Genomic DNA, 27,432 nt, shown 5'->3' with positions numbered 1-27,432 from the left:
AATTTTTTTTTTTTTTGCTAACTTTTATTTGTCACTTTTTAGTAAGACATTTTATACTCTTTTTGTATTTAAACATGTGATTAGATCTCTAAGTAAAATAAAATATAATGCATACATATAAAACTGTAATCGGGAGTTTTTCTTTTAAAAATGCCCTGCTGTTATCAATGCGCATTAAATCTTGGGTTGTTTGAGGCCACGAATGATTCAAAGGTTGTGTTCTTTATTAACTAGTAAAAAAGGGATGCATTTTGAGGCTACATTTAAAGGAAAGTTTTTTTATTTTTTTTAAATAAGACGATGATGGAGCACCCATTGAATATATCTTTCGGAGGAAGCAGCCTCTGAAATAAGACAGTAACTATTGTAGTCACTCTCTGATTTTTACACTAAACACCACATATACAATATGCAGATATTTGACCACACAAGCAAACCATTTACATTACAAATATACGTTATCAAAAAGATTAAAGTGATTATCTGTATTTTGAAGTGGTTGTTGTGTGTTTGACTCTGTCCTGAAGTCATAATCTCCCACAAAGTCTGTACTCTTGTTACGATAACCAGCGATCATTCACTGGAGATCGCTGGTTTCCTCTTTCTTCATGAACCTCACTTCCGCATTCCCCAGGACTACATTTCCATACATGCACTTCTTCCAATCACGCACGCCTGGTCACTCATCTTCCTGATTACATCACCAGCTGAAACCTGTTACAGAGACTGATTACACACAGTATTTAAGCAGCACACACACTCATTCACATGGCCGAGTCTTGTCTACTGTTTGGTGACATTTCTACGCGTTTCTCCCGATCTTGTTTCTCCGTGTCTGTACCTAGCTTTGTATTCTAATTATCCTGTGTAGCCGCCTGCCTTTCGACCTTTTGCCTGTTTACCGACTTCGACTCTGGATTTGCCCGTATATGCCTGTTCATACCTGTTTTGACCATTGCTTGCTTGACCACGAATAAACCTGCATTTGGATCTTACCTTCAGTTGTTTGTATCTATCCCAAATCACAACAACTCTCATAGATAACCACTGCCATCTCCACTCGCTCTCTGTTAATTCTCTCAGACTCGGTCTTGATCACATTGTTATAAATATCCTCAGAAATTTCTGCTCTCAGATCATTGTTCCTGTATAGAAGTGTGGTAAAGTAGCTGGTACTTCTTTTAACACTGTTTGCTAAACCTGTGGTCAGTGTGTGAAATGCTGTGACATCAGACACTTACACTTACACTTAGACATCAGACACTTACACTTTCTAGAACAATCTAGAAAGTAATTCAATGAACTTCTATGAGAGCACTTTCTAAGCTTAATACTTTTAATTTGTAGCTGTTTGAATATTTACATTTTAACCCTATACCGCATGTTTTTGCCAAATGGCAACACGATACTTATGTTCATTTCTCTGCCACTGTTTCTTTATAACCAACATTAAATTGTTGTTGTTGGAAAGAGAAGATGTTTGTGTGCCAATGATGTGCTTTGGTTAAGTCACATAACATGCAGTGTTTTCCTGTAGCGCAAAATCTGACAGACTGGCATTTATTGTGAGTATCTGCTAAATGCAAATGTAAATGTCAATAAAAACATAAGATTAAATTATGTCAGATCTACAAAAAAATCTGAGACATATTCACAACTCAAAAAAGTTTTTATCAAATTCGTTTTTTGCATGTGTTTGCCAAATGGCAACACTGTGCAGTAGTGGAACTTCTAATATAAGCAACAGTAGCTACAGTAGCAAGGTCAGCTGTAAACTTTTAAGTCATAACAATAACAACAGGAATGCTGGTAATATAATGGTGATTAGTTTATGATAATGACATTTGCATTATGGATAAAATCTAGTTTTTATGGCAACACTACTTTTGAATAGATATCAATACAGGGAACAGTGTATTAGCGAGCACCACCATGTTCTATGGTAAGTGAAAGAAGAAATGCACAGAACTGGCTCTTTCTGCAGATGAAAGTGAGGATGAGATGAGTTTTAGTGACCATGAGAATGATCCAGATTGTACATTTGATAAGAGCAGTGATGGAGACAGTTCAAGTTAGCTCTGAGGCAGATAAGACAGGCATAGTATAGTGTAGAGTATAATATATAAACATTGCTAGTAGCTACATTATTCTGATGCATCTGGATATATTAGACTTGTTATTTATTTGTTATAATATTTACTGGAGTAATTATTTATAATACAATATTTTGTTTGTTTTTAATAATATTCAGCAAAAAATAATGGAATAAATGAAAGCTATTGGGATATAAGTTGTTGGAAAGTATCTATGAGGTTTCATTTATAAGTTCTGTAATAAAGCTTATAATACTGAAACACCAATTAAATCATTTCAAACAACAAAATTAATAATTATAAGGAGAATTCTAAATTAGAAGTTTCTAAGTTAGATCCACTGTTGGACGTTGTTGCCATATGGCAACATTTCATAAAGTACCTAAAAAAATTAAAATTTCTGTTTTTTAAAAGCATTTCATGTTAAGCCATTTTAGGAAAATAAAAACAGTCAAATCTAAATTTTTGATAGATCTATCGAAATGCGTGCAGCAGAGGGTTTTAAGCAGTGTAGTCTATTCTATGCATTTAGTGATCCTTTCTGTATGACATGATTCTAACTGTTGGAACCAGTATTTTGATTATAATTACTTAATATTTCAGTAATGTCCTACCCAGTTGTCACATGATTTGGAGTAATACTCATAAAAAAATGCTTTTTAACAGACAATATATCTTTCATTTGACCATCTTAAATTTGGCTTCTGATTATTTACTTATAAGGCCTAATTGTAGATATGCTACTTCATCATCCTTTTGGAATTTAATAAGTTTGAATCATTTGTTAACTCTGATCATGTATAAACAATAATACTAATGATTGTGTTATTATACCTTTTAAAGGATGAATTTTGCAGCTCAGGCCAACATCATGACAATACACTGTGAAAAAACTTCAGGAATGAAACGCAACATGAACATTTGAAACCGCCATGAACCTATGTAGCTTTCTCAGAGGAATCTTCCTCTTGGTATTTTACATTGTCATGTGAAACAAAGACTACATTTAGTACAGTTTCTCTTTTTTTAATTTAGGATTTTTATGAAAATAATCTCTGTTGTTCTTACAAAGATAAAACAGTTCCTAACTATTGGATTTGAGCCATTAACCAAAAAATACCTTCATCTGTAACAAATATACAACAAGTATAACAAAGTGGTAATATTGATTTTATTCTTCCATGCGGAAGTGCGCTCGTTTTTGCAATTGTTTTAGAACTTCCGATTTAGTTACCTATGGGAGAAATGACTAAGAATAATAAAACTGCTGAAAACGTTCTAACGACTCGCTCTATAAACAAGTGTTTACATGATTATACAGACAAAATAGAATAATATACTAAGAAAATATCAGTTTGCAACATCAAGCAGCAAAACGAGCTGTTTTTAACGTGTAAAAATGAATGGAAGTGAATGAGAATAAGGTGAATACAGTTATATCACTTTTTATGTGGTTTCTCTCCAAATAAAGATTTACTTAATGCCAAGAGCTGTAAACTATGTTTTATTTTGTAATGAATTCCAGTGTATAAAACAATAATCCTTTCAAAATTATAAACACTACAACAGTGTTATAGAAGTTATATTTAGGTCAATAAATTGTGTAAGATAATACCAGCTGATTTGTATGAAAAAAAATTTACACAAAGTTTTGCTTGATACTTGAACTTAGATTTGCAGTGTATTTTACAGATCTGCTATTAATGGTGCTCATTATTGAAAAAAAATCAAGCCTTAGTATATCAGGACTAACCAAAGATATGTATAAGTGCCACATAGGCTACAGTAAGTTTACTTTTTAGGATTGGTGTTCCTCACACGAGGTTAACCATTTCTAAGGGTCAATCTTGTCTAATGATTAAAAACCCCTGCTTTAGTGATCCTAAAGGCTTTTACAAGATTTTCATTAGGGTTGGCGTTAATTTTAACTATTAAAACAAAACAAACAAAAAATATGTTTCTTAAATGGTAACTGGTCAAATATTCTTCTCACAGATCCATTGATGAGCATCATCACATGTAACATCAAGCCATCCTATTAACTCAGGGTGCTTTTTTAAATGGGTCACAGCACAGTTCTCTGTTTTCCCTCCATTGGGCTCATTTATTGATCCAGAGGAAGCCCAGAACCTGCATGAACAAATCAACATTAGATGTTCAGTGCTGCTTTGTGATATGCTACTGGTCGTGAAGAATCATTTATTAGATCATGATCAGTTCCGTTCAGTGATTTCTCACCCAGAGGTCAGTATACTGCCATCAACCCATTTCCAAGTGCCCTCTTTTTTAATGTCAGTCAGACCAATCCAGAATTCATTGTTACAAGTGATCTTCATAATAAAGTCCTGAGCAGATGAAACAATGCGACATTTATTTAATCAATAGACAATATTCACATTTTATCTTCTTCTAAGCACCACAAACACACACAATCGCTCACTCACTTGTTCCTGTTTGTTGTTTATGATGATCAGGTCTGCTCTTTTGTCTCTACAGTATCTTCTGCTCTCAGTCCAGCTTTTTGTCTCATTGGAAAAGTAGTAAAAACTGGATTGATAGTAAAACCATCCAGCTGTTAACACAACAAGTTTAGCTGTTAATTTATTAGCTCGATTTACAATCCCACAGCTGTTACTTACAGCAGGTAAAGTACACTTATATAGAGTATACACTGAAGCATTGCAAGTCTACAAGCAGCTCAAATTTGCTTTAACTGCAGATTAAGGTCATTTACCTTCTTGACCAAAAATCTGAAGCCACTTTATTAGTTGGTCTTTGTCATATAGAAGGTTTGTCAGCTCGTCTTTGGCTCCTGTGAGGTTGGTGATGTTAGTTATTAGCTGGCGTCTCTCTTCAGTGTAGTTTGTGTTGTTTGTATAGATGAAGACACTCAGCACTATGACTGCAGTCAGCAGAAGGAAACACAACAGCACCAAACACACCGGAGCTGCTCTGGAGAATCTCGTCTTCACTGAATCACTTCCTGGAGATGACAGACATGAATATACTGTAAATGTTTCTTTATCTGACAAAAATGAAAGTGTGTTTGTATTTGTACAGTACCTGTTTGATTTCTATGAGAGGACCTGTCCATCTTCAGTCTTGAATCAGTGTTTATGTTACCATAAATAGGCTGAGACATTTTTATTTTGCTGGTCATCTATAAATGGTAAATTAATGCAGTCTGTTTCTACTGTCTAGTCATGTGCTGTTGAGTCGCTAATATTAGCAATTGAAGCTAATGTGGCAAACATGCCAATGTATACAACCATGTGACATCCTGTATCTGTTCACATGCATACAGAAAAGTCTCACTAAAGGTCTCCACTGTGGTTGTGTGGTCACTGTAGATGTAGAGAAAATTGTCGATAAAATAAGCACAGTAAATTTATTCATGAGGAAAAGTCATCTTTATCTTAATTTATTTATATATTTATTTTTTTATTTATGTTTATTCATCACACAATGCACCTTTAGTCTAACAAGTGATCTGAGATCAGTGTGTAAACTCCCAAATTATGTGAAATTAAGTGGTTAAAATGGAAGTTAAAATAAGCCCAGTAAATGTATTAATGCAAAAAGTCTTGTTTTATCTAGTTAACTTCAGAAATGCACCATTATAGTGCTCAACATCAGTTTCCTATTAAGATGATGAATGAGCAACCTTAGAATACATCTATCGAAGGATGCAGCCTCTGAAATGAGACAGTTACTATTGTAGTCACTCTCTAAATCTTACACTAAACACCACATATACATAATGCTGATATGTGACCACACAAGCAAACCGTTTACATTGTTATCAAAAAGATTAAAGTGATTACCTGTATTTTGAATTGGTTGTTGTGTGTTTGACTCTGTCCTGAAGTCATAATCTCTCACACAGTCTGTACTCTCATAGATAACCACTGCCATCTCCACTCGCTCTCTGTTCATTCTCTCAGACTCAGTCTTGATCACATTGTTATAAATATCCTCAGACATTTCTGCTCTCATAGCTGGAAACTGTTTTGATCATTGTTCCTGTCTAGAAGTGTGTTAAAGTAGCTGGCACTTCTTCTTTTAACAACGTTTGCTAAACCTGTGGTCAGGGTGTGAAATCTTATGGCACTTACAGTACTTTACGATTTGAACAATCCAGAAAGTAATTCAATGAGCTTCTATAAAAACACGTTCTAAGCTTAAGGGCCCTATCATACACCCAGCGCAATGTGGCGCAAGGCGCGGCGCAATACTCTTTTGCTACTTTTAGCTCGGCGCAAGGGTCATTTTGAGGTGTTGCGCCACGCTGTTTAAATAGCAAATGCATTTGTGCGCCCATAGGCGTTCTGGTCTAAAAAAGCAGGCGTGTTTTGGCGCGTTGCTATTTTGAGAAACTGTAAATAGTCTGATCTTTAGACCAGAACAAAGTTGATCTATTGTCTGGCGCAAAGTGCGCCTGGCTTACACACTACAAACAAGATGCAGAGCAATCTTATTATATATATATATATATATATATATATATATATATATATATATATATATATATATATATATATATATATATATATATATATCGGGAGGCTTTTCAGTTCATTCAATTTGCTTTTGTATAATGTTATTGTTATTAGCAGTATTATTTATTATATCCATATTCATATTTGTTTTATTAAAAACAAGCTTAGATTTGTCCACCTGTCAAATCTCCGACCATATGGGGCATGGCAGGTGTATTTGGAGATAACTCAGTATTTTGACCACACTTGGTTATTATTGTTCATTTATTCGTTTGCTAGAAATTAGAAGTGAATTTAGAAATAGTTTTGAAACAAATATTTGCGCTTAACAAACTAAATTAATTATTTATGGGCTAATTGATGTCTGTGCGTAAAGGTTTCCCTATCCACGAGAGCAAAAGCCAAAGTGAGCTTACTTTACGTCAAAATGCGCTTATGCATTACGCAGCTGGCTCTTAATGGGAATGGGAGATGAGGCTCTTATTGGTTGATTCTCAAAACACACCTATAACTCATTAGGAAAATAAACTCAACCCTTTTAGACCATGCGCCATGGCGCAAAGCGGGTTTTCCCATCCTTAAATTAGCAAAAATGCGTTCTGACACGCCCTGAAAGCGTTTGCGCCCTGCGTTTTGCGATCTGCGCATGGACCGTCAAAATGGAGCCCTAATAGTTTTCATTTTTAACATTAACATATTTTAAGCAGTTTAGTTCAAATCATGCACATGTCTATAATTTTGTGTGTAAATTATTACAGCAATATTTGTATATTGAAACCGTGATGTGTTTAGGTGATCACCATTTGGAATAACCAGTACATTTTTATTTCTAAGATGCATGTTAAGCAGAACACACAAGAACAGCAAACACTGTTGGTGCTCCTTAGCTTTCTGAAATCACTTTCTCAACACATGTCATCATGTCTTTCACCATCATTACTTAATACACACTTTGAAAATAAAAGTCATGCCAAATTAATTTCTGGGTCTCACCAAAAGATTGTAGTTTAGCGCACAAATATCTATAGACTGTTTGTTTTGGACTGTTTTATGGTAATGGCACATTAAAATGTATGCTTTTATACATCATTGAAATATATGCTTTCATACTACATATGCTTTTATTGTTTATTGATTTATTGTATTGTTTGTGAATACACCTTACTACTATGGCTATTTTTTGTCATTCTTTTATCATGTACAAACATCTCACAATGTAGTTTAATTCATTAAAGGGTCATGAAACCCCTTCTTTCTGTTCAAGACTACCTCAGATGGCTGTGGACCACCGCAAGCAGAGGGAGGTGTAAGCGTGGATGGCAGAGCAGGGGGAGAAAGAGGGGAGAGAACAACTCTTAGTTGGCTCACAAAATGAGACAAACTGTGAGGAGACTCAAGATTTTATAGTTTACAAAGTTAAAATGCAAATAAATAAATAGTGAGGAATATAATGCCCTGCAACATTTATTATTCATAATTTTATATACACATAACCACACTTTGTTATATCAAATTGACAATCATAGGAATATCATGTTTGTATAAACACCATACACTGAAAAAAATATTTTGCCTGTAGAACTGTTGCAAACAATTTATTTGTGTTGAATTTAAACAAATAAATGTAATGTTATAATGTTCAACTTAATTTGTTTGTTTAAATTCTCTCCAAATAAATTGTTTACAACCACTTAACAACAACAACAAAAAAATTTGTAAATCCAAGGTATTATCTTTGAATATATTTATTTCAGTGTACATGAGGAACTCTCTCTTTCTCAATCCCTGGTCCTCAATGCAGCAACAGTGGATAGCAGTGCAGCAGGTCACTTGGCCTATCTATTTCTACCATTAGTTCTGCCGGTAATCTGTATGATTTTAAACATAGGCAAACACAGCAGCCTGGATAGGCGATGTGTCTGAATGGTAGCAAACTTAACTGATAAAAGAGAAAGTCCATCATTATCTAATTCTCGTACAGCTCTCCCGACAAAAATGCTTGCTGCAAACCAACAGCTTTGCATCAAACCCCTTAGATCATGGAAACAAACACATACGACAAAGTTTTTTAATAGAGTCGATAAGTTAAATGTAAGATGGCACCAACTGTGTTTGTATGAAACAAGCGTGTGAATCAAACACATGAAATTAGCAGTGGCTTCAGAAATCTTCATATTATATGGACCAATTGACGCGTTCAGATTAAATAATACAATATCAGAAAAAAAAATAAGCCCTTGGAATGTCCCAACAGGCCAATCAGAATCCAGTTTTTCAGATGCCGTTTTAATAAAGGCAAATTATATAGGAGAGTAAAGCGTGTGTAAATTATTTGTAAAAAAAAAAAAAAAAGTATTATATTCTAGAGTAGTGTTAAATTCCCAAAATTCTAATGCGATCTTTAAGGTTTTGCATGTATGGGAAAATAATAGGTTGACAACTTGTTCAAAATTATAACAAGAAACACTTCTATTTTAGTCGAGATTTAGTATTTAGTATTTTAGTATACATCTTATTCTTCAAAGTAACATTAAAGAAGACTTAATTAAACATTCCTCTGGAATTCTTCACCATCTTAAATGACCAAGTTTTTTTTTTTTTTTTCGCTCATTAGCTAGATGTTTAGAAGAATAGACAGCTGCAGTACACACGGTTGATGTTCTGCAATTTCCTGAAGTCACTTCCTGAATGCACTAGATATGGTGCCAGTATTTCTTTCGCCATTATTAATCACTCTGTACACCTTTTGTCATTATTTTCTGCTGATAAATCACAACACATATGGAGCTGTTTATTCAAATGAAAATTGCAACACAAGTGCTGATGCTGTCATCAAACAGTTAATGACGTAAATACAATTAGGATTCGATGTGTGGTTGCAAACACATCAAAGACCAATGCACAGTAATGGGATTTTTTATTTTATTTTATTTTTTTTCTAAATAAATAGTGTTTTTAGGATGTCTAGATTGAACAGTGTTGGGAAAAAATGCTTTTGAAAGTAATGCATTACAATATTGAGTTACTTACCCAAAGTAACTAGTTGCGTAACTTGGTTACTTTTTTATGATTAGAATGTGTTAAATTACTTTTTAGTTACTTTTACATACCTCTCTGAGGCTTGATCTCTCTTTTTTTTTATTAAGGAGCTCTGCATTCAATGACACACTATGTAACCTACACATTCATTTACCTTAAAACTAATAAAAAACAAAAAAAAAAAAGAACAATGTTATCTCCTGAGAACTTCCTGATGCTATACTGTACATACCGTATATACATGAAAGTTGAAAGCAATGTGTTTGCTACTTTGTATTTTTCTCTTATTATTTCAGTAAAATCCCTAAAATAACTGTCCATTCAAATATTATGGAAATATAGAAGATACTACAAAGTAATGAGAAAACTTCCATCACAGAAATGTAAGTCTCTGACATCTTGGTTTCTTTCTGTTTGTGTCTGAGCTCATTCTCATTCATTATAGTAATTTTAATTCAGCAAAATAACTTTTTTAAAAGTGAATTAATTAATCTAAAAAGTAACTGAAATTACAATTTCTTTAAGTAACTTGAATATTAATACTTAATTTTTAAAAGTAATCCATTACTTTACTTGTTACTTAGAAAAGTAATATTATTACATTACTCACATTACTTGTAATGCGTTACCCCCAACACTGGTAATAACACATGGAAATCTTTAAATTATTTTAATAATACAGTATTAATAAAAATTATAAATAATTGCAACACATACATTTGTCAGGAAGTTTCCATTTATTTAGAATCGTACAGCTCTGTTCTTTTTTAACTCATTCATAGTGTATACTGACATTTCCAGTCACACGTTTACTTGTGATTTGCATATGTAGTTTTCCAGTCAATTATTTGTTTGCAAGGTTTAAATAGCCAGTTTAGTTCTTGAACAGGTAAATCATCATTAATCAGGTTTTTTGTCATAATGATTGCATACATTTTAAAACTTAAATAAAGTCACACTGCCCCATAGATGAATAACAGTTTTATAATAGTTATAATATATATTCATATATAAAAAAAAATTTTTTCACAACAACATCAACAATTAAAAAAAAAAATTAAATGAAATTGCTTGGCTTAAATATAGTTCATATAAAGTGATAAAACACTAAAACAAGTGAAACTAAATGTTCAAGACGGCATGAAACAGAAGTTGGTATTTTTTCCCAATTGTGATGTGCATCCACTTGGAATAATGTTACTGAAATGAGAATTAAATGTAGGTGGTGCATGATTCTGTTCGTTGGGAAGCGATCGTTGGAAGATGGCCGTTGCTAAAAATAAAATGTAAAAATAAAAGATTTGAATGCCAGTTTGTTGTGTTTATTACTGTTCACCGAATCATCATCACCACCCTCTGGGGCAGAATACTTTAGATGTCCAATAATGATGAGAACAAGAAGCTAATTTTTACAGATGGAATTGTATCATTAGTTTAGACGTTTGCCTCCCACGAGAGCAACTTATAGAAACAAAAGAGAAGAAAAGTTCATTCATTACAAGCACTATCTCTCTAAAAAATCTAATGATTATTAAAACCTTTGCTGTATGGTAAAAAAGAGATATATTTAGTTAAAAAAAAACACCAGTTAAGTTCGATTTAAATATATATACATCAAATATATTTATATATGTATATATGTATATATACAGTTAAAGTCAGAATTATTAGCCCCCCTGATTTATTAGTGCCCCTGTTCATTTTTTTCCCCAATTTCTGCTTAATGGAGGGAAGATTGTTTCAGTACATTTCTAAGCATAATAATTTTAAAAACCTATTTCTAATAACTGATTTATTTTATCTTTGCCATGATGACAGTAAATAATATTTTACTTTATATTTTTCAAGACATGTCTATACAGCTTAAAGTGACATTTACAGGCTTAAAGAGGATAATAAGGTGAACTAGGCAGGTTAGGGTAGTTAGGCAAGTTATTCTATAGCAATGGTTTGTTCTGTAGACTATCGAACAAAAAAAATTTGCTTAAAGGAGCTAATAATTTTGTCCCAAAAATGGCTTTTAAAAAATTAATAACTGCTTTTTTTCTAGGTGAAATAAAACAAATAAGACTTTTTCCAGAAGAAAAAATATTATCAGACATACTGTGAAAATTGCCTTGCTCTGTTAAACATCATTTGGAAAATATTTAAAATGGAAAAAAAATCAAAAGGGGGCTAATAATTCTGACTTCAACTGTATATATATATATATATATATATATATATATATATATATATATATATATATATATATATATATATATATATATATATATTATAAAAAAAAATAACAAAAAATGACCTTGCAAAATTAAAATACACTTAATATTTATTAAGTGCAGTGGTTTGGTTCTCACTCTGAGCAATCCAAACTTTTTCCTTGCATGTTTGTTTGACCGCATTTCACATTGATGTCATTCCTGGATTATTATGTTGGTGTGAGATGCTCCATCAATATCCCATTATGTAGAAAAAATCTATATTTATTTTTTTTATTAAGAGGCTAAGATCAGCACAACTTATGTGATATGCCTGTCATTTAATATGCTAGTGTAGGAACTCGGCTATGCTCAGCATAATTGAGTACACCCCGTTTTGAAAATGAATATTTTCCTCCATTTCTCAGTGAATATAGGCAATGTATCTTCGTGCATTTAAAGAAAACAAATTTTACAGAACATTAAAATAGTGACCTTGAAAAGAAAATCTGATAAATTTCTAAGAACTGAAAAATTGACTGACATAAAGATGTTCATAATGCACTAAATAAAAATATGTCTTTCACAGATCCATTTAAAAGTACTACCACATGGGTAATCAGCCCATCCCCAAGGATTAACTTGAGCACAGTCCTCATTTCCTGCATGGCTATTAGGTTCTCCAGATTGCCAGTTGTTGAACCTGCAGATCAACATTAGATGTTCAGTGACGTTTTTCTTGTTTTATGATACTGATTTTGAGAACAGTTGATCAGCTCAGTTTTTCTCACCCAAAGGACGGGCTGCTACCATCAACCCATATCCATTTATCTTCTACTTCTTGGTCAGTCAGACCAATCCAGAAGTCTGTGACAGCAAAATAGGTCCTTAAAAAATTCTGAAAAGCAGAAACAGTTTAACAGCAGTTACCACACTGTCTTTCATTTTATAGCTTAACCACACACATACATTTTTGTTTTCTGTTAATTGATGGCGCATTTCATATTTTTATTTTTTATTTTTAACTGACTGGGATAAATCAGTACACACATGCACAATCTCTCTCACTCACTTGTTCTTCTCGGTTGTTCACAATCAACAGATCTGTTCCTCTGTCTTTACAGTCTTTTCTGCTCTCATTCCAGCCCTTCTGCACAGCTGAAATTAAGTAAAAACTGGACTGATAGAAAATCCATCCATCTGTAAACAAACAGTTCTGGTTTTTAATATGTGTAAAATTATTTTAGCCTCCTCCAAACTTTTTTATTTTTTATTTGTGTGCCTTAAATAGGGAAGACAAAACATGTTTCTTGCCCCCTGGTGGTTATAATCTCAACAGATCGAATCATGTTAGTTCTTAAAAATGTTGTTTTATGTTTACTTGTATACTCATATGTTTATTTTTCTAGTAAGTTGACTTTTAGTTAGTTAGTCATTTTAGTTAGTGCTGTCTAAGTTTTTTCAGTTTTGCAATATATGATTGCCATTCTTGGATTGTAACTTTATTTTAAATAATGCCTTAATCTCAACACTTCTATACAAAAAGTCAACCTAAACAATATCACATTAGTGTTTGTATTTTAATTTCTTAATTGTATTAAATTATTTATAGTTTATGCTTAACACACATTAAGTTTTATAATTATGTTATTGTCTTTACACTTTTCATACTTCAAAAATCATGTTCACTAATATTGCACCTGTCACACAGACAGTGTTGGTGAGGGTTACGTAATAATATTATTTTTCTAAGTAACAAGTAAAGTAACACAATACTTAAAAAAATAAGTAATAATATTTGAGTCACTTTAAAAAAATGCAAAGAGATAAAAGATTTTTGGAAATTGTTGCAAATTTATAAAAATAAAGAAAAACTGAAAAATCACAAGTACATAAGTATTCAGAGCCTTTGCCAGTATTTCTTAATTGAATTAAAAATTTCTGCTGCTCTGAAAGTTCCAATGAGCACAGTAACCTCCATCATCTGAAAGTGTAAGATGTTTGAAACCATCAGGACCCTTCCTAGAGCTGGCCGGCCATCTAAGCTGAGTGATCGGTGGGAGAAGGGCCTTAGTCAGAGAGATGATCTATAACCCGATGGTAACTCTGAGCTCCAGCGTTCTTCTCTGGCAAGAGGAGAACCTTACAGAAGGACAACCATCTGCAGCAATCCATCAATCAGGCCTGTATGGTAGAGTAGCCAGACAGAAGCCACTCCTTAGTAAAGGGCAGATAGCAGCCCACCTGGAATTTGCCAAAAGGCATATGAAGGACTATCAGACAATAAGAAGCAAAATTAGCTGGTCTGTGAGTTTAAATTGAACTTTTTTGTGTGAATGCCAGGTGTTACGTTTGGAGAAAACCAGGCTAATTTCATCCCTACAATAAAGCATGATGGTGGCAGGATCATGCTGTGTGGATGTTTTTCAGGAGCAAAAACTGGAAGACTAGTCAGGATAGAGGGAAAGATGAATGAAGCGATGTACAGAGACATCCTGAATGAAAACCTGCTTCAGAGTGCTCTTGACTTTAGACTGGGGCGACGGTTCATCTTCCAGCAGGACAATGACCCAAAGCACACAGCCAAAATATCAATGGAGTGGCTTCGTAACAACATGGTGAATGTCCTTGAGTGGCCCAGCCAGAGCCCAGACCTAAATCCTTTTGAACATTTCTGGAGAGATCTGAAAATGGCTGTAGATCGTCGCTTCTCATCCAACCTGATAGAGCTTGAGGAGAACTGCAATGAGGAATGGGCAAAAATTCCCAGAGACAGGTGTGCAAAGCTTGTGGCATCATTTTCAAAAAGACTTGAGGCTGTAATTGCTGCCAAAGGTGCATCAACAAAGTATTGAGGAAAGGCTGTGAATACTTATGTACATGTGATTTTTCAGGTTTTTTTTATTTTTAATAAATTTGCAATAATTTCCAAAAATCTTTTTTTCACATTGTAATTATGGGATATTGTGTGTAGAATTTTCAGGAATATCATAATCCATTTTGGAATAAGGCTGTAACATAAAAAAAAATGTGGAAAAAGTGAAGTGCTATGAATACTTTCCGGATACACTGTAGGTTGCTGTAATTAATTTAGGTGGTTCCTGCACATGTCAGAAAAAAAGATAAATGTCTCTATCATAATCTATGCAAAAGCTATTCTATTCCAACTGAGAACAGAATCATTTATGGGAGTATAAGGCCAGTACAGATATTTAAAATTGAAAGAATGCGGAAGTAAACGACGTCACAGACTCTGTACCACATACGCAAAGTTTAGGAGGCTAATCGATTAGCTTTAAAAATAAATTGCTGAATTCAATTGATCCTAGTCACATTGAATCACATACAGCACTCATTCATTAATGTCTCAGTGATTTTCACAGAGCTTTTCTTTTTCTGGATTGCTTTTGAAAATTGTTAGTTGGGTTTAGGGAACAATTAATACAATTGGTTGGGTTTTGGGAAGGAGGAGGGTGGGTCAGTTGATCGGTCCATCAGTCATTCAAACAGTCAGTCAACAGCGACCTCTGGTGAATTTACATGAGAACAGCAGGCACGAATGGAACTCGCAAGAGAAATTCGAGATCTCACAAAGCATTCACATCAGCCTCTAGTGAATTCGCAAAAACAAAAACTGCAAAAAAAAGAAAGTAGCTCCTCAGACGTATTTGGTGCTCTTCACAAATGTATATAGAGGTATATTTTCAGAATGAGCCTCAGTTGCTAATAAGATAAAAAGAACAAAAGTAGCAAGTGCATTGCTTTAAGCTTATACTAATCTCTATATACAACACATACAGCTCTGGGATCAGGAATTTCTCAGAAGATAACATTATCCTAAATAAATTATTTTATTGTTTTTTAATAGGTAAATGAAGATTATGCAGTGTGTTATTGATTGAAAGACATCAAGCCAAAAAAGCAACACATAAGAAACTCGAAAGTAACGTAATACATTACTTATTCCATGAAAAGTACAGCAACTAGTTAATTTTTGGCAGATAACTTAATAGTGTAATGCATTACTTTCAAGAGAAACTTTCCCCAACACAATCATATTGCCCTAATAATATTTAAAAACAGATGAAACTTACCCATTTTACTAAGATTCTTCTGAAGATTATTTTTCTCCAATTGTAGCTGATTACTCACTGTAATCAGATTCTCATTCATGGATATCAGTTGTTGTCTGTCTAGAGTGAACATCACACTCAGCACCGTGACTGCAGCCAGCAGAAGAAAACACAGCAGCACCAAACACACTGTGGCTGCTCTGTACTTTCTCATCTTACCACAATCACTTTCTGAAGATGAACAAGCATGATGATATATTCTTAATCGTTTACCAAAGCGCACTTCAGCTGTAAACTTAGCAAACCTTTATTGCAAGTCTTTCTTAAATACATTTGTGCATTTATGTTGTGCGATGAAATGTATACATGAATGAGCTGTATACCTGTATGTTCTGATGTCTGGATCTCCAAAGTGTTTCTGGCAGTGATCTCATTCCTTGTAATATCTTTAAGATCCATTATGTTTTCATAAATACTAGAAATGCTTTCCCTATTTTCTCTGCTCATTTTTAAGTTTTATTTTAATTTTATTTTTCTATATTTTTCGTTGACTTTCTGGCTGTTTTGAAATCGATGCTGATGTCTCTTCTGGTGTATCTTCTGGAGTGGACAGTGATGTGATTCATTGCTGTTTTTTATTTTTTGGCAAATATTTATGCAAAAAAAAAGCTGTTCATTGGAAATGTTAATTTTGCATAAACTGTTTGCATAACTTCAACTTAATACGGAAGTTTTTTTAACTTTAACAAAGTGTACAATGTGTAGCTTCGACATATTCTCCATGATCAAGGTGAATGTCTTTTTTCCAGTTTCTTCTACAGCATCTTCTTGTATTAAAGTAAATGGTCTGCAGTCTTCAAGAGTGCACAGAGGTTGAGTTACACACTAAAAAAAAAAAAAAAAAAAAAGGTTTTAGATTAAAAAATAAAAAAATGCCTACTGACTTGATTTGCTTATAGCTATAAGATTACAATTTTTTTTTGTTAGACCACTATACATATTGTACCATTTGAAAGCTTAATATCTCTCTATTTTTGCAGATATTAGGGATGTAATGGATCACAGTTGACCTGTTTTGGCATTTACATGACCTTTGGATCAATAAGAATTTTTTTAACTTGTACATTAATCTTAAATTTGTAACAGTTGCAGAGAGATTGCCTCCCATGCCATAACATACAGGTCAATGCATGTCAAATTACATTTATGAACTCTTTTCAGTTTTCTTGTAAAATATAATCAACCCAGAGTCATTATAAAAAGCATACCTCTAAACACATCTTCATACATCCACCTGAGGCTGCTGTGTACGCTTTTTGAGATCTTAAATTTCTCTTTAATGTGAATCCACCAAAGACTTCTGTTGACTGACTGTTTGACTGACTGACTGAATGACTGACTGATTGACCGACTGATTCACCCTCCTCCTTCCCTAAACCCAACCAATAGTATTTTCAAAAGCACATATTGACCCGCTTACCCGTTTCCCTAAATCCAACTAACATTTTTAAAAAGAATCCAGAAAAAGAAAAGCTCTCATCTGATTTTTTGATCTGACATTCTCACCCTGTTATTTACTGATTCATTTTATTTTTTGATTTATTATTGCCTTACCCGCACTTTCCAGAACCGTTCTTCACCGGACTCGAACCCCGTCGCCATGGTCAACTCTTCTCTGTGTCTTAAATTTACCCACGTACATGGCGAACTAACTGGACTAACTGGTAACAGCGCGAAAGCCGTCTATACGGAGGTAAGCGGACAGCTGGGTGTTTCCCAGTGATAGGTTGCAGCTGGAAGTGCATCCGCTGCGGAAAATGTATGCTGGATGAGTTGGCGGTTCATTTTGCTGTGTTGACTCCTGATTAATAAAGGAACTAAGCTGAAAAGAAAATGAATGAATAAATGAATGAATGAATGAACGAATGAATGAATATAAAGTTTTATAACCATTCAAGATTTTTTTAAATCAAACTTTGATGCATCACTTGCTTTTGTTTATACCTCGGACAGTTCTACCTATTAAAGGTAAATATCAATGACAAGAGAAAATTAATTTAAATTTAATTTTTATTATGGCAAGAATAAAAGGAAAAAACATTTTATTTTTATTTTTATTTTGCCCACTCAACAATTCACACATTACTGTCTGGCCAGTTTCTGTCCTCTGCTTAAACTAAAAAACTAAAAAAGAATAATGGTCCAACAACCTTGCTCATTATCACCAATAAAGCCTAGAAATTGGGCATCAGTATAGTGTAAACTGATAGATTCAAATATTATTTTCCAATTATCAAAGACATAATGTGATACTTAATTTTAGTTTATAGCTGTTACATTGTTTTAGCTTCAAAATTACACATCAGTTTAAAACCTATAAATGGTGGAAAAACATATTCTGTAATATTAAAACCAAATGGGTCTCCACTTTGCCATGGCATCTTTTTTGTTTTAAAGGGTCACGAAACACCAAAACACATTTTTTGAGCTGTTGACAGTCGTATATGTGTCCCACACTGCTAAAAACACTATTAGGACACCTATATTTCACTAAAAAGTGTAAATTGGTTGTTTTTGCGTTATTTCAAGCAAATTCGTACTTCCTGTTTGAAACGAATTTTTGAAGCTGCGTCACGGTCATGACATAATAGCGTTGTATTCCAGCATGCAGACTGGACGTCTGTGCCTGAGTGAGTCTTATTACGTCTTACAGTGTGCTGCATTAATGCATGAGTAAGTCTTGGTTCAAACCAATCAGCGCGCTCTATTGTGCAACTTCATTAATATTCATTTGTGTCACCGTGTTTACACCACAAAGACGCCACGTTGTGTTGGCAAAACAAGCGTGAAGTGTTGCTTTTATAGTTTGCTGCCGTTAAGTTTCGTTTTCATTTTCTCTCTGTGAGAGCTTATCTGGATCACGTGTGGATTAACGGTGTTTGCGACGCTCGACAACAATAACTTACGTGTCTAAGGAGGATTATTGTTTACCTGAGAGCTGTTCTCATCTGCAAACGCTGAAATCTGGATTTGCTTGTAGTATTCTCTCCATAAAGACGCGGCTCTAGTTGCTGGTGATTGTCCTGTCTCTACAGATTTGGTAAGTGAGCGACCAGTGCTCTTTGTTTATTCAGTTTGCTCGTATCGAATTAAGTTAACTATAGCACTGAGTGCAGAAATGTTAGCACCGCATTTTGTGACCGGAATAACACGCGCGGCTTTCTGACGCTACCTGCCGTGTGCATCTAAGTTTCCGGGAAATGCGGAGTTTTTTTTTTCTCTCATTCGCCGTGCGGTATCAAACATTGCATGAAAAATACACGCTTAGAGCAGATCCTCGAATCAAATACCTCGTTTGTCGCGAGGGGCATGAATGAATTCCCTGAATGAAAGAGCCAAACTGCAGTTAAAGTCCAACATTTATTAATTCAGCAAATAATTCGACTACAGATGTCCATGTAGGTTAAACACCATCGCTTTCTCCTGTCTGTGTGGGTGTGTATTTTGACTCTGAAACTCGCGCGTGCACAAATAGACACTCCCACACCATCCCACTTTAGTTCCTCCGACACTCCCCCCTAAACAGAGCTGGACACGCCCACTTTTCTGACTTTTTCGAAAGTAGAGGTGTGAAAACACCCTGCTGAAACGAGGGGGTTTCATGGCCCTTTAACAAACTTATCCCTCAGGTTTTTCCAAACTTTTTAGGAAAATACTTTCCTCCTTTTCATGGCTGTTGCAATTTCTAGCCAGGAATTATTGATCATCTGGTTCTCTATGATGATCACGCATGTTCGGATCGTTAAGATGTCTGTACAGTCATACTGTTTCAGACAAAATCTCTTCAAAGTGTTTCATATTCAACTCAAATCAACTGCTGCACCATGCGAACTGTTTACCCGAAATCGTGACGTCACATTCGCTACATGCTCTAACGACCGGGGGGAGTGACAAAGACAACTGAAGGTAAGATCCAATATGCAGGTTTATTCAGCGTCAGGCAAGCAGTGGTCATACAGGTGCAAACGGGTATGTTAAGGCAGTCCAGAATCGTAGTCGGTATAAACAGGCAACAGGTCAAAAGGCAGGCGGCTAAACTAGAGAACAAGGGTAAACAAGGCTAGGGTCTAACACGGAGAAAACAAGACAAGGAGAAACGCGTTGTAATGTCACACTGGGAAAACAAGACTCGGCAAACTGGAACAGTAATTGTGTGGCTTAAGTAGGGTGAGTATCAGTCTCTAGCAAGGTTCAGCTGGTGAGAATGCAATCAAGCTAGATGTGTCAGCATGGGAGTCTGGGAGCAGTGCATGTATGAAAATGTAGTCCTGGGAAATGTGGAAATGTAGTTCTGAGAGTTCCTGTGAGCTGGAGAGTGGAGCTGCAGTGGTCCTGGATCGTGAGGCAGAGGAGGACCTGGAGCGTGGAGCTGTAGTGGACCAGAATCGTGAGACAGCGGAGGGCCTGGAGTACTGCGAGGAGCCGGCCAGGTGAGCTGTCTGGATGTCGCCGACAGGGCCGACAGGGTGAGGAGCCAGGCTGGGACTGGCAAGAAGAGGAGCTGTGACCGTTCGGGAAGTTCAGGCTGCAGCGGCGGCCCTTCGGGAAGCTCAGGCGGCGGCGGTGGCCCTTCGCGAAGGGAGCAGTGCATGTATGAAAATGTAGTCCTGGGAAATGTGGAAATGTAGTTCTGAGAGTTCTTGTGAGAACCAGCGATCTCTTGAGATCGATCGCTGGTTATGTGACACATGCATTGAGTGGCTATTGCATGTTGGTCTCATTTGTAGTTTTAACACCGTAAATTACATTAGGACTAGTGAAATAAAGATATAAAACACCACGAAAACCAAGCAACAGCAACAAAAAATTATTTAAATGAGCTTTAGATGTAACGTCAGTTGGACATTGGAAAAATAAGACCTATATATTATATAGACCTATATACCTAAATATTTAGGACCTAGAATAGCGAATTTAAGACTTTTTTAAGGCCTAAAATTTACATTTTAAAATTTTTTACTTTTTAAGACTGCAGAAAACCTGTGTAAGTCACAGCAGAGGGCAGGATTCATCCACTTATTTTATGTGCTTTTTGGATATGCACACAAAAACGATTGATGGAAACGCCATGATGCGCATATATTTTAAAAATGTGTGTGAATGGACAAACCAGCAGGCGGAGCATATTGTAATGCTTTTTTTATTTTTGTATTTTTATTGTATTGCATGTTTTGGTCATTCTAAAATGCCCTAACTATATCAGTATTAATGTTATTATATTATTAATTACCTCCAGAATTGTCAAAAGCATCTGCAGGTGTTAGAATTGGCTTCTGAGGTGCAAGTCATTTATTAAATGAAGATAATATATTCACGGAGCTTCTCCTACTGGAGCAAATTCTGTTTTTACGTTTGATATTTGTTGCCAGGTAATCAGGAAGTGGCGATTTTGTTCTCTTTGACTTGTTGGACGGAAACGCTGCTTTATTTGCACGTCTTTTATGCGATATTCCAGTTTTGGGCATACATTTAATTAGCATTTTTAGATGATAACAAAGCTATTCACACTGCATCAGCACAGCTGTCCCCTTTTATCCCTGTGTACCTGGAGGTGAACAGCTCCTCCAGGGTGTGAACAGGGGCTGTCATCTTCTGCTATTTCTTCATCATTTCTTCAGATTCATTATTGCTGCCTTGAATCTCCATATGTCAAACACTAACTTTGTGACTGTATGAAAACGGTCAGCGGACGTAAATCTGCAGTAGCCTAAACTTGTTTTTTGGTTCAAATAATGTACCAGGCATTTCATTGGTCTGTTTAGATGAGATTTTTTTATTGGCTACCGAAGTCAGTGGTTGAAATATTTATTTAATTACAGTACTCTGTAACGAATTTTGATTCAAAAAGTAACGAAATAAATTATGCAGCTTAATTTGTACTCAAGTACAAGTAAAATTATACTCATGACAGTACAAATACCCCAAAAAAGTACTTAATTACAGTAACGCGAGTAGTTGTAACTCGTTACCTCCACCACTGCCTTTCAGTTAGTTGCAAAGTTACAACCAATGAAATAACAGAGAAGCACTGCCAAGACAGTTGATAGTTCAGATATAATCACTGATGTTTATGGTAAGGATTAAAATCACTGTATATGCACCTTGACACTTAAAATGAAAGTTGCAGCAATTACACTAATTATCCAATTGGTTATAATAGTTATCACAAATGTGTCAAAAATTATACATCTAATAATAAAACATTTTTTTTTTTAAATAATCAGTTCTTCCTTTTTACAGCAGTGCCTTTAACATTATACTTTATTCTTTTAAGTACATGAAATCTTATAAATTTATATAAATACAACCCCGTGTTTATGTTTGACTGTTTTGTGAGGTGTCCTCATTTGTTTATAAATGAAAGACATCACAGCATGTTGTTCCATTTATTTGGTTATGTAGAATGATTATGAAAATGTTTTGAATAAACCTTTGTTCATGAACGTGTGTAAGGCTGTAGTGTTCACAAGATGTTTGTCTGCTTGCCCAAGAGAGCATGTTGGAGCTGGAATTAATGTATGCAAACATCCCAAGTCTTAGGAAAGGTCTGGAAGTTTTCCGCATATGCAAAGAGACTACCTGTTGCCCGTAAATAAGATATAGGGTTCTATTTTGACGGTCCATGCACAGAGCGCAAAACGCAAGGCGCAAACGCTTTCAGGTCGTGTCAGGACGCGTTTTTGCTAATTTAAGGATGGGAAATCTGTCTTGTGCCATGGCGCATGGTCTAAAAGGGTTGAGTTTATTTTCTTAATGAGTTATAGGTGTGTTTTGAGAATAAACCAATTAGAGTCTCATCTCCCATTCCCTTTAAGAGTCAGCTACGTCGCGCCAAGAGCGCATTCGCTATTTACAGGACACAAAGTAAGTCTAAGTGGAAAAAATGAGCATTTCACTAGCAAACAATTAACAGTAAACAGTTTTTTTTTTTTTTTTTTTACAGAAAACTGTTAAACAGAGCATCTACTGCATTGAGAATGAGAGATAATGGAACTACTTTCACATTCGCTCTTGGATAGGGAAACCTTTACGCACAGACATCAATTAGTCTATAAATAAATACTTCTTTTTATTAAGTGCAAATATTCGTTTCAAAACTATTTCTAAATTCAGTTATAATTTACATCAAACGAATAAATGAATATTAATAACAAAATTTCTTCAAAAACCAGAGTTATATCCTAAAACACATGCTGTGCCCCTTATGATCTAAAACCTGACAGGTGGGCAAATCTAAGCTTGTTTTTAATAAAACAAATATAAATATAGATATAATAAATAATACTGCTAATAATAATAACATTATACAAAAGCAAATTGTTATGAATGAACTGAAAAAGCCTCCCGAGATGAAGAAGACATAAAAGCAGTGGTTTTTCATATTTATGTAGGCTAGAAAATAATATGTTTTGTAATATTTTAATCCTTTATATTTATATCCTATATCTATTCTTATTATATCCTATATATATATCCTTAATATTTAAATTTTTTCATATGTAAAGATATTTGCCTATTGCTCTCTTGTGCGTATTAAGCAGTGCATAAGCGAGGCGCAACACTGCGCCGAAGTTTAGACCTGGTTAGTTTTGGTCTAATGAAAAATCTATTATAGATTCTCAAAATAGCAACGCGCCAGCGGTCCGCCTCAGAACGCCTTCCTTTTTAGACCAGAACGCCTATGGGCGCAAAAATGAGCGCTTATGCATTTGCTATTTAAACAGCGTAGCGCAAAGCCTCAAAACGACTCTTGAGACAAGCTGAAACTACCAAAAGACTACTGCGCCACACCTTGCGCCACACTGCGCCGGGTGTATGATAGGGCCCATAATGTTCAGGAAATGTTGTGCACCCCCTTCCGGAAATTATTTTGCCCAATTTAGGACCTGTGTTCTAAAATTACCTGTGCTCTAAATGTGTTATTTATTTACCAGCCAAAATCTAAACAAATTCCCCATTTGTTTGTCTAAAGCCTAGTTCACACTACAGGATTTTAAACATCAGCAGATCGCTGTGCTGTTCACACTACATGACTTGACTTTGTGTCTTTTAATCTCTGTGGTGTTCACACTACGCAACACTCCGTGAACGATCCACAAGAGGGGGGTCACACACTACATGATCTGACAACAACTCATTCCCCAACAGCTCATTCAAGCTACCGAACCACAGCCAATGAAATTTTAAGGGGGGAGTCGTCAGAAAAAGCTGAACACTATTGGCTGCTTGTGTGCGGATGACATCACTGACAGCGTTTCAAGCTTTGGAGAAAGCATTTAAAAACATTGTCAAATCAGCTGATTTATCAGCGGATTAATCACTCATCTGCAGGTTCCAGTGGATAGATACACAGAGAGTTTTTAATTTTTGTAATTTTATAACTCTTTGAAATAAAACTAACATATTTATAACACCCTGCCGTTTTCTAACTATCAGTGTATTTCTTTCTGACATTGTTATTTTTTTATTACAAAACAGTAAAGAACTGAGCATTTCTGCCTTTAATTATACTTATTGGTTTATATACAATTAACATATTGGTTAAAATGACTGCATGCATGTCTGATACTTTTCGCTGTGACTTTAAATGTGTGTGCATTTTCTTGCCTGGCAACTTCCTGCTAACCTAAACAAAACTTTCTGATGGCAAAAACATCAATTTACTTCAGATATCTTTCAAAACAGCATATTCTGTGCTGTTAAATAGCTCCTGTTTGAAAGTGAAAATGAAAGCCAAGACCTTTAAGTGTTTTAGTATCTTAACTACATATTTATAGGCTGTATTACCAAAAATATTATATTTTTAGGGTAATAGTGTCATTAAATATGATGCCAAACATTCAAAGCTTAATTTTAATATCTCAATAATAGCTTTGAATGTAAATATGTTGTGACAGTACGGCATTTTATATGAGAACGGTCAGAATGAGCAGTATGGTAATTCTAATAGTTACACAATTCTAGTTCCACTGTTAATATAGCCTACTCTCATGTCTGTGCTAACGCTGAATGAAGCCAGTGCGTTGATGCCCATTCTGACCAATCACAGATGTTTCTGCTGAGCTCCTGAACACACAGGCATTCAGCTCATGCTGATATGCTATCTCATTGGCTGCAGCTCGTTACTACATCTGACCACACGTGGGGTTGAGTCGGCCGACTGCTCTGGAATATTTAGCATGCTGAATGTTGGAGGTGCGAGGTGTCGGCGACGCGTCAGCGAGCCTCGTTGATGCGTTGTTCAGTAGTTCACACATAAAGAGCGGCGAGCGGCGAGCACCCGCAGATTTCTTCCCGATCACAGCCCGATCTGTCGGCGAGCTCGTTAACTTCCAAATCGGGCTCAAATCAGGCTTAAAATCCTCTAGTGTGAACTAGGCATAAGTTTGTCAGTTTTAAATTTCATTTGTTATGCAAATCCTAATTTGCATCATTTTGTCACCCTGACCAGCAAAGGGTTAGGGTTAAATGTACTTAAAAATACATTAAAGGTTTCAAAACACAGTAAATAATTTTATTAACATTTGCAGTCGTTCACTTAATTTTCTATTTACTTATGAGGTATAAATACTGCATTTTGTGACATTTTTAGCACTATTTTATAGCTGGATTAGCTTGTCAGATGGTTATCTTAGCCACACTTTTTGATTTACTAAAAATATTTCCTAAAGATTTAGAATAAAGAAAATAAAATAAAAATTACTCATTTTAAAATACAAATTGCATAATATATCATTAGAAAAAAAGGAAATAAATAAAATAAAATGTTTTTATGTTTTGAAATAAAGTTAGAATGTTATCTTTATGAAATAATGTTTTAAATTAAAAACTGTAACCTATTGTCATTTATTTGGCAAATAACAAACTGGCCAGCACATTCAACTTTCCTCAGTCAGAATTTGCCCTTTTGAATATTAAACAATTAATAATAATAATAATAATATTAATTTAGAGATTGACAATATTCTGAAGAACCATTGACAATGTTTTCAAAGAGATTAAAGTGATTACCTGTATTTTGAAGTGGTTGTTGTGTGTTTGACTCTGTCCTGAAGTCATGATCTCCCACACAGTCTGCACTCTCATAGATAACCACTGCCATCTTCACTCGCTCTCTGTTCATTCTCTTAGACTCAGTCTTCATCACATTGTTATAAATATCCTCAGACATTTCTACTCTCAGAGCTGGAAACTGTTTTAATTATTGTTCCTGTGTAGAAGTGTGTTAAAGAAGCTGGCACTTTTTTTAACACTGTTTGCTTAATCTGAGGTCAGGGTGTGAAATGATATGGCACTTATAGTACTTTAAGAACAATTAAGAAACTAATTCATTGACTTCTATAAAAACACTTTCTAAGCTTAATAGTTTTCATTTTAACATTAGAATATTTACATTTTAAGCAGTTTAGTTTAAATCATGCACTTTATGTCTATAATTGTTTGTGTAAATTATTACAGCAATATTTGTAATTTGAAACTGTGCAGTGTTTAGGTGATCATCATTTGGAATAACCAGCACAATTTTATTTCTAAGATGTTTAGAAGAACACACATTAACAACAAACAGCATTGGTGCTCCTCAAATTTCTGAAATCACTTCCTCAACACACTTTATCATGTCTTTCACCATCATTACTTGATAATCTCTTTGAGAATGAAAGTCATGACAAATTAATTCCAGGGTCTCACCAAAAGACAATAGTTTAGCATAGCCAGACCTACTTTGTTGTGGACTGTTTTAGGGTATGGCACATTGAACTGTATGCTTGCATACATCATTGAAATATATTCTTTCATACATATGCTTTCATAGTTTTTTGATTTGCGTTGTTTGTGAATACATCTTTCTTGGTTATTTTGTGTCATTCTTTTTTCATGTACAAACCTCTCACAATGTAGTATAATTTATTAATAAAGGGACATGAAACCCCCCTCTTTCCATTCAAGTCTACCTCCGAATCTTTTAAAAAAACTTCATTGTGGGCGTGGATCGCTGCGGGCAAAGGGAAGAGTGGGCGTGGCCAGCAGAGCAGGGGGAGAAAGAGGGCAGCAAACAACTGTCAGTTGGCCTGCAAAATGAGACACAAACCGTGAGGAGACCCAAGATTTTATAGTTTACAAAATTAAAATGCAAAGAAATAAACAATAAGTAATTCAATGCCATTCTACATATAACCACAGTTTGTTATATTAAATCGATAATCATAAGATTATCATATTTATATAAATACTATATATGAGGAGAACTTCTCTCTTCCTCAATTCCTAAGTCTGAATGCAGACACAGTGGATAAAAGTGCAGCAGGTCTCTTGCCCTATCTCCCTATCTATTCCAACCATTAGCCCTGATTAGCATCTGTATGATTTTAAACACAGGCGAACACAGGAGCCAGGATAGGAGATTTGTCTGATTGGTAACAAACTCAACTGATAAAAGAGAAAGTCTGCCATTCTCTTGTACAGCTCTCTC

The 27,432-nt window shown here is 34.8% G+C and overlaps 2 protein-coding genes across 27 annotated transcripts in view; one reads left to right on the top strand and one right to left on the bottom strand.

Annotated features, from left to right (window-relative positions):
- Positions 1-27,432, top strand: part of cadm2a (cell adhesion molecule 2a) — an 877,490-nt gene that overhangs the window by 569,598 nt on the left and 280,460 nt on the right.
- On the bottom strand, positions 17-27,432 carry zmp:0000000924. Of its 5 annotated transcripts, none has more exons than XM_073914735.1 (6): positions 5,918-6,306; positions 5,157-5,437; positions 4,828-5,076; positions 4,538-4,665; positions 4,332-4,438; positions 17-4,223 (listed from the first exon to the last, which is right to left on the bottom strand). In XM_073914735.1, the coding sequence occupies exons 2-6, from the start codon at positions 5,251-5,253 to the stop codon at positions 4,070-4,072; spliced, it is 735 nt and encodes a 244-aa protein (XP_073770836.1). In that variant the 5' UTR covers positions 5,254-5,437; positions 5,918-6,306; the 3' UTR covers positions 17-4,069. The 5 variants fall into 5 exon arrangements, with proteins under 5 accessions (XP_073770836.1, XP_073770831.1, XP_073770833.1 ...); XM_073914732.1 differs by lacking the exon at positions 5,918-6,306 and adding an exon at positions 25,974-26,534 and having other exon boundaries at positions 23-4,223; positions 5,157-5,253; XM_073914733.1 differs by having other exon boundaries at positions 23-4,223; positions 5,157-5,253; positions 5,918-6,406.

Source organism: Danio rerio, chromosome 10 (genome assembly GCF_049306965.1).
Source record: "Danio rerio strain Tuebingen ecotype United States chromosome 10, GRCz12tu, whole genome shotgun sequence".
Taxonomy (NCBI): domain Eukaryota; kingdom Metazoa; phylum Chordata; class Actinopteri; order Cypriniformes; family Danionidae; genus Danio; species Danio rerio.
This window is presented reverse-complemented; position numbering and strand designations above follow the sequence as displayed.

Coding starts and splice junctions, on each gene's coding strand:
- zmp:0000000924 (XM_073914732.1), bottom strand. CDS start 26,048: ATGAGAGTGCAGACTGTGTGGGAGATCATGACTTCAGGACAGAGTCAA. Junction 4,666..4,827: donor TCAGATTTTTGGTCAAGAAG/GTAAATGACCTT, acceptor TTGTGTTAACAG/CTGGATGGTTTTACTATCAA. Junction 4,224..4,331: donor GGCAGTATACTGACCTCTGG/GTGAGAAATCAC, acceptor TTGTTCATGCAG/GTTCTGGGCTTCCTCTGGAT.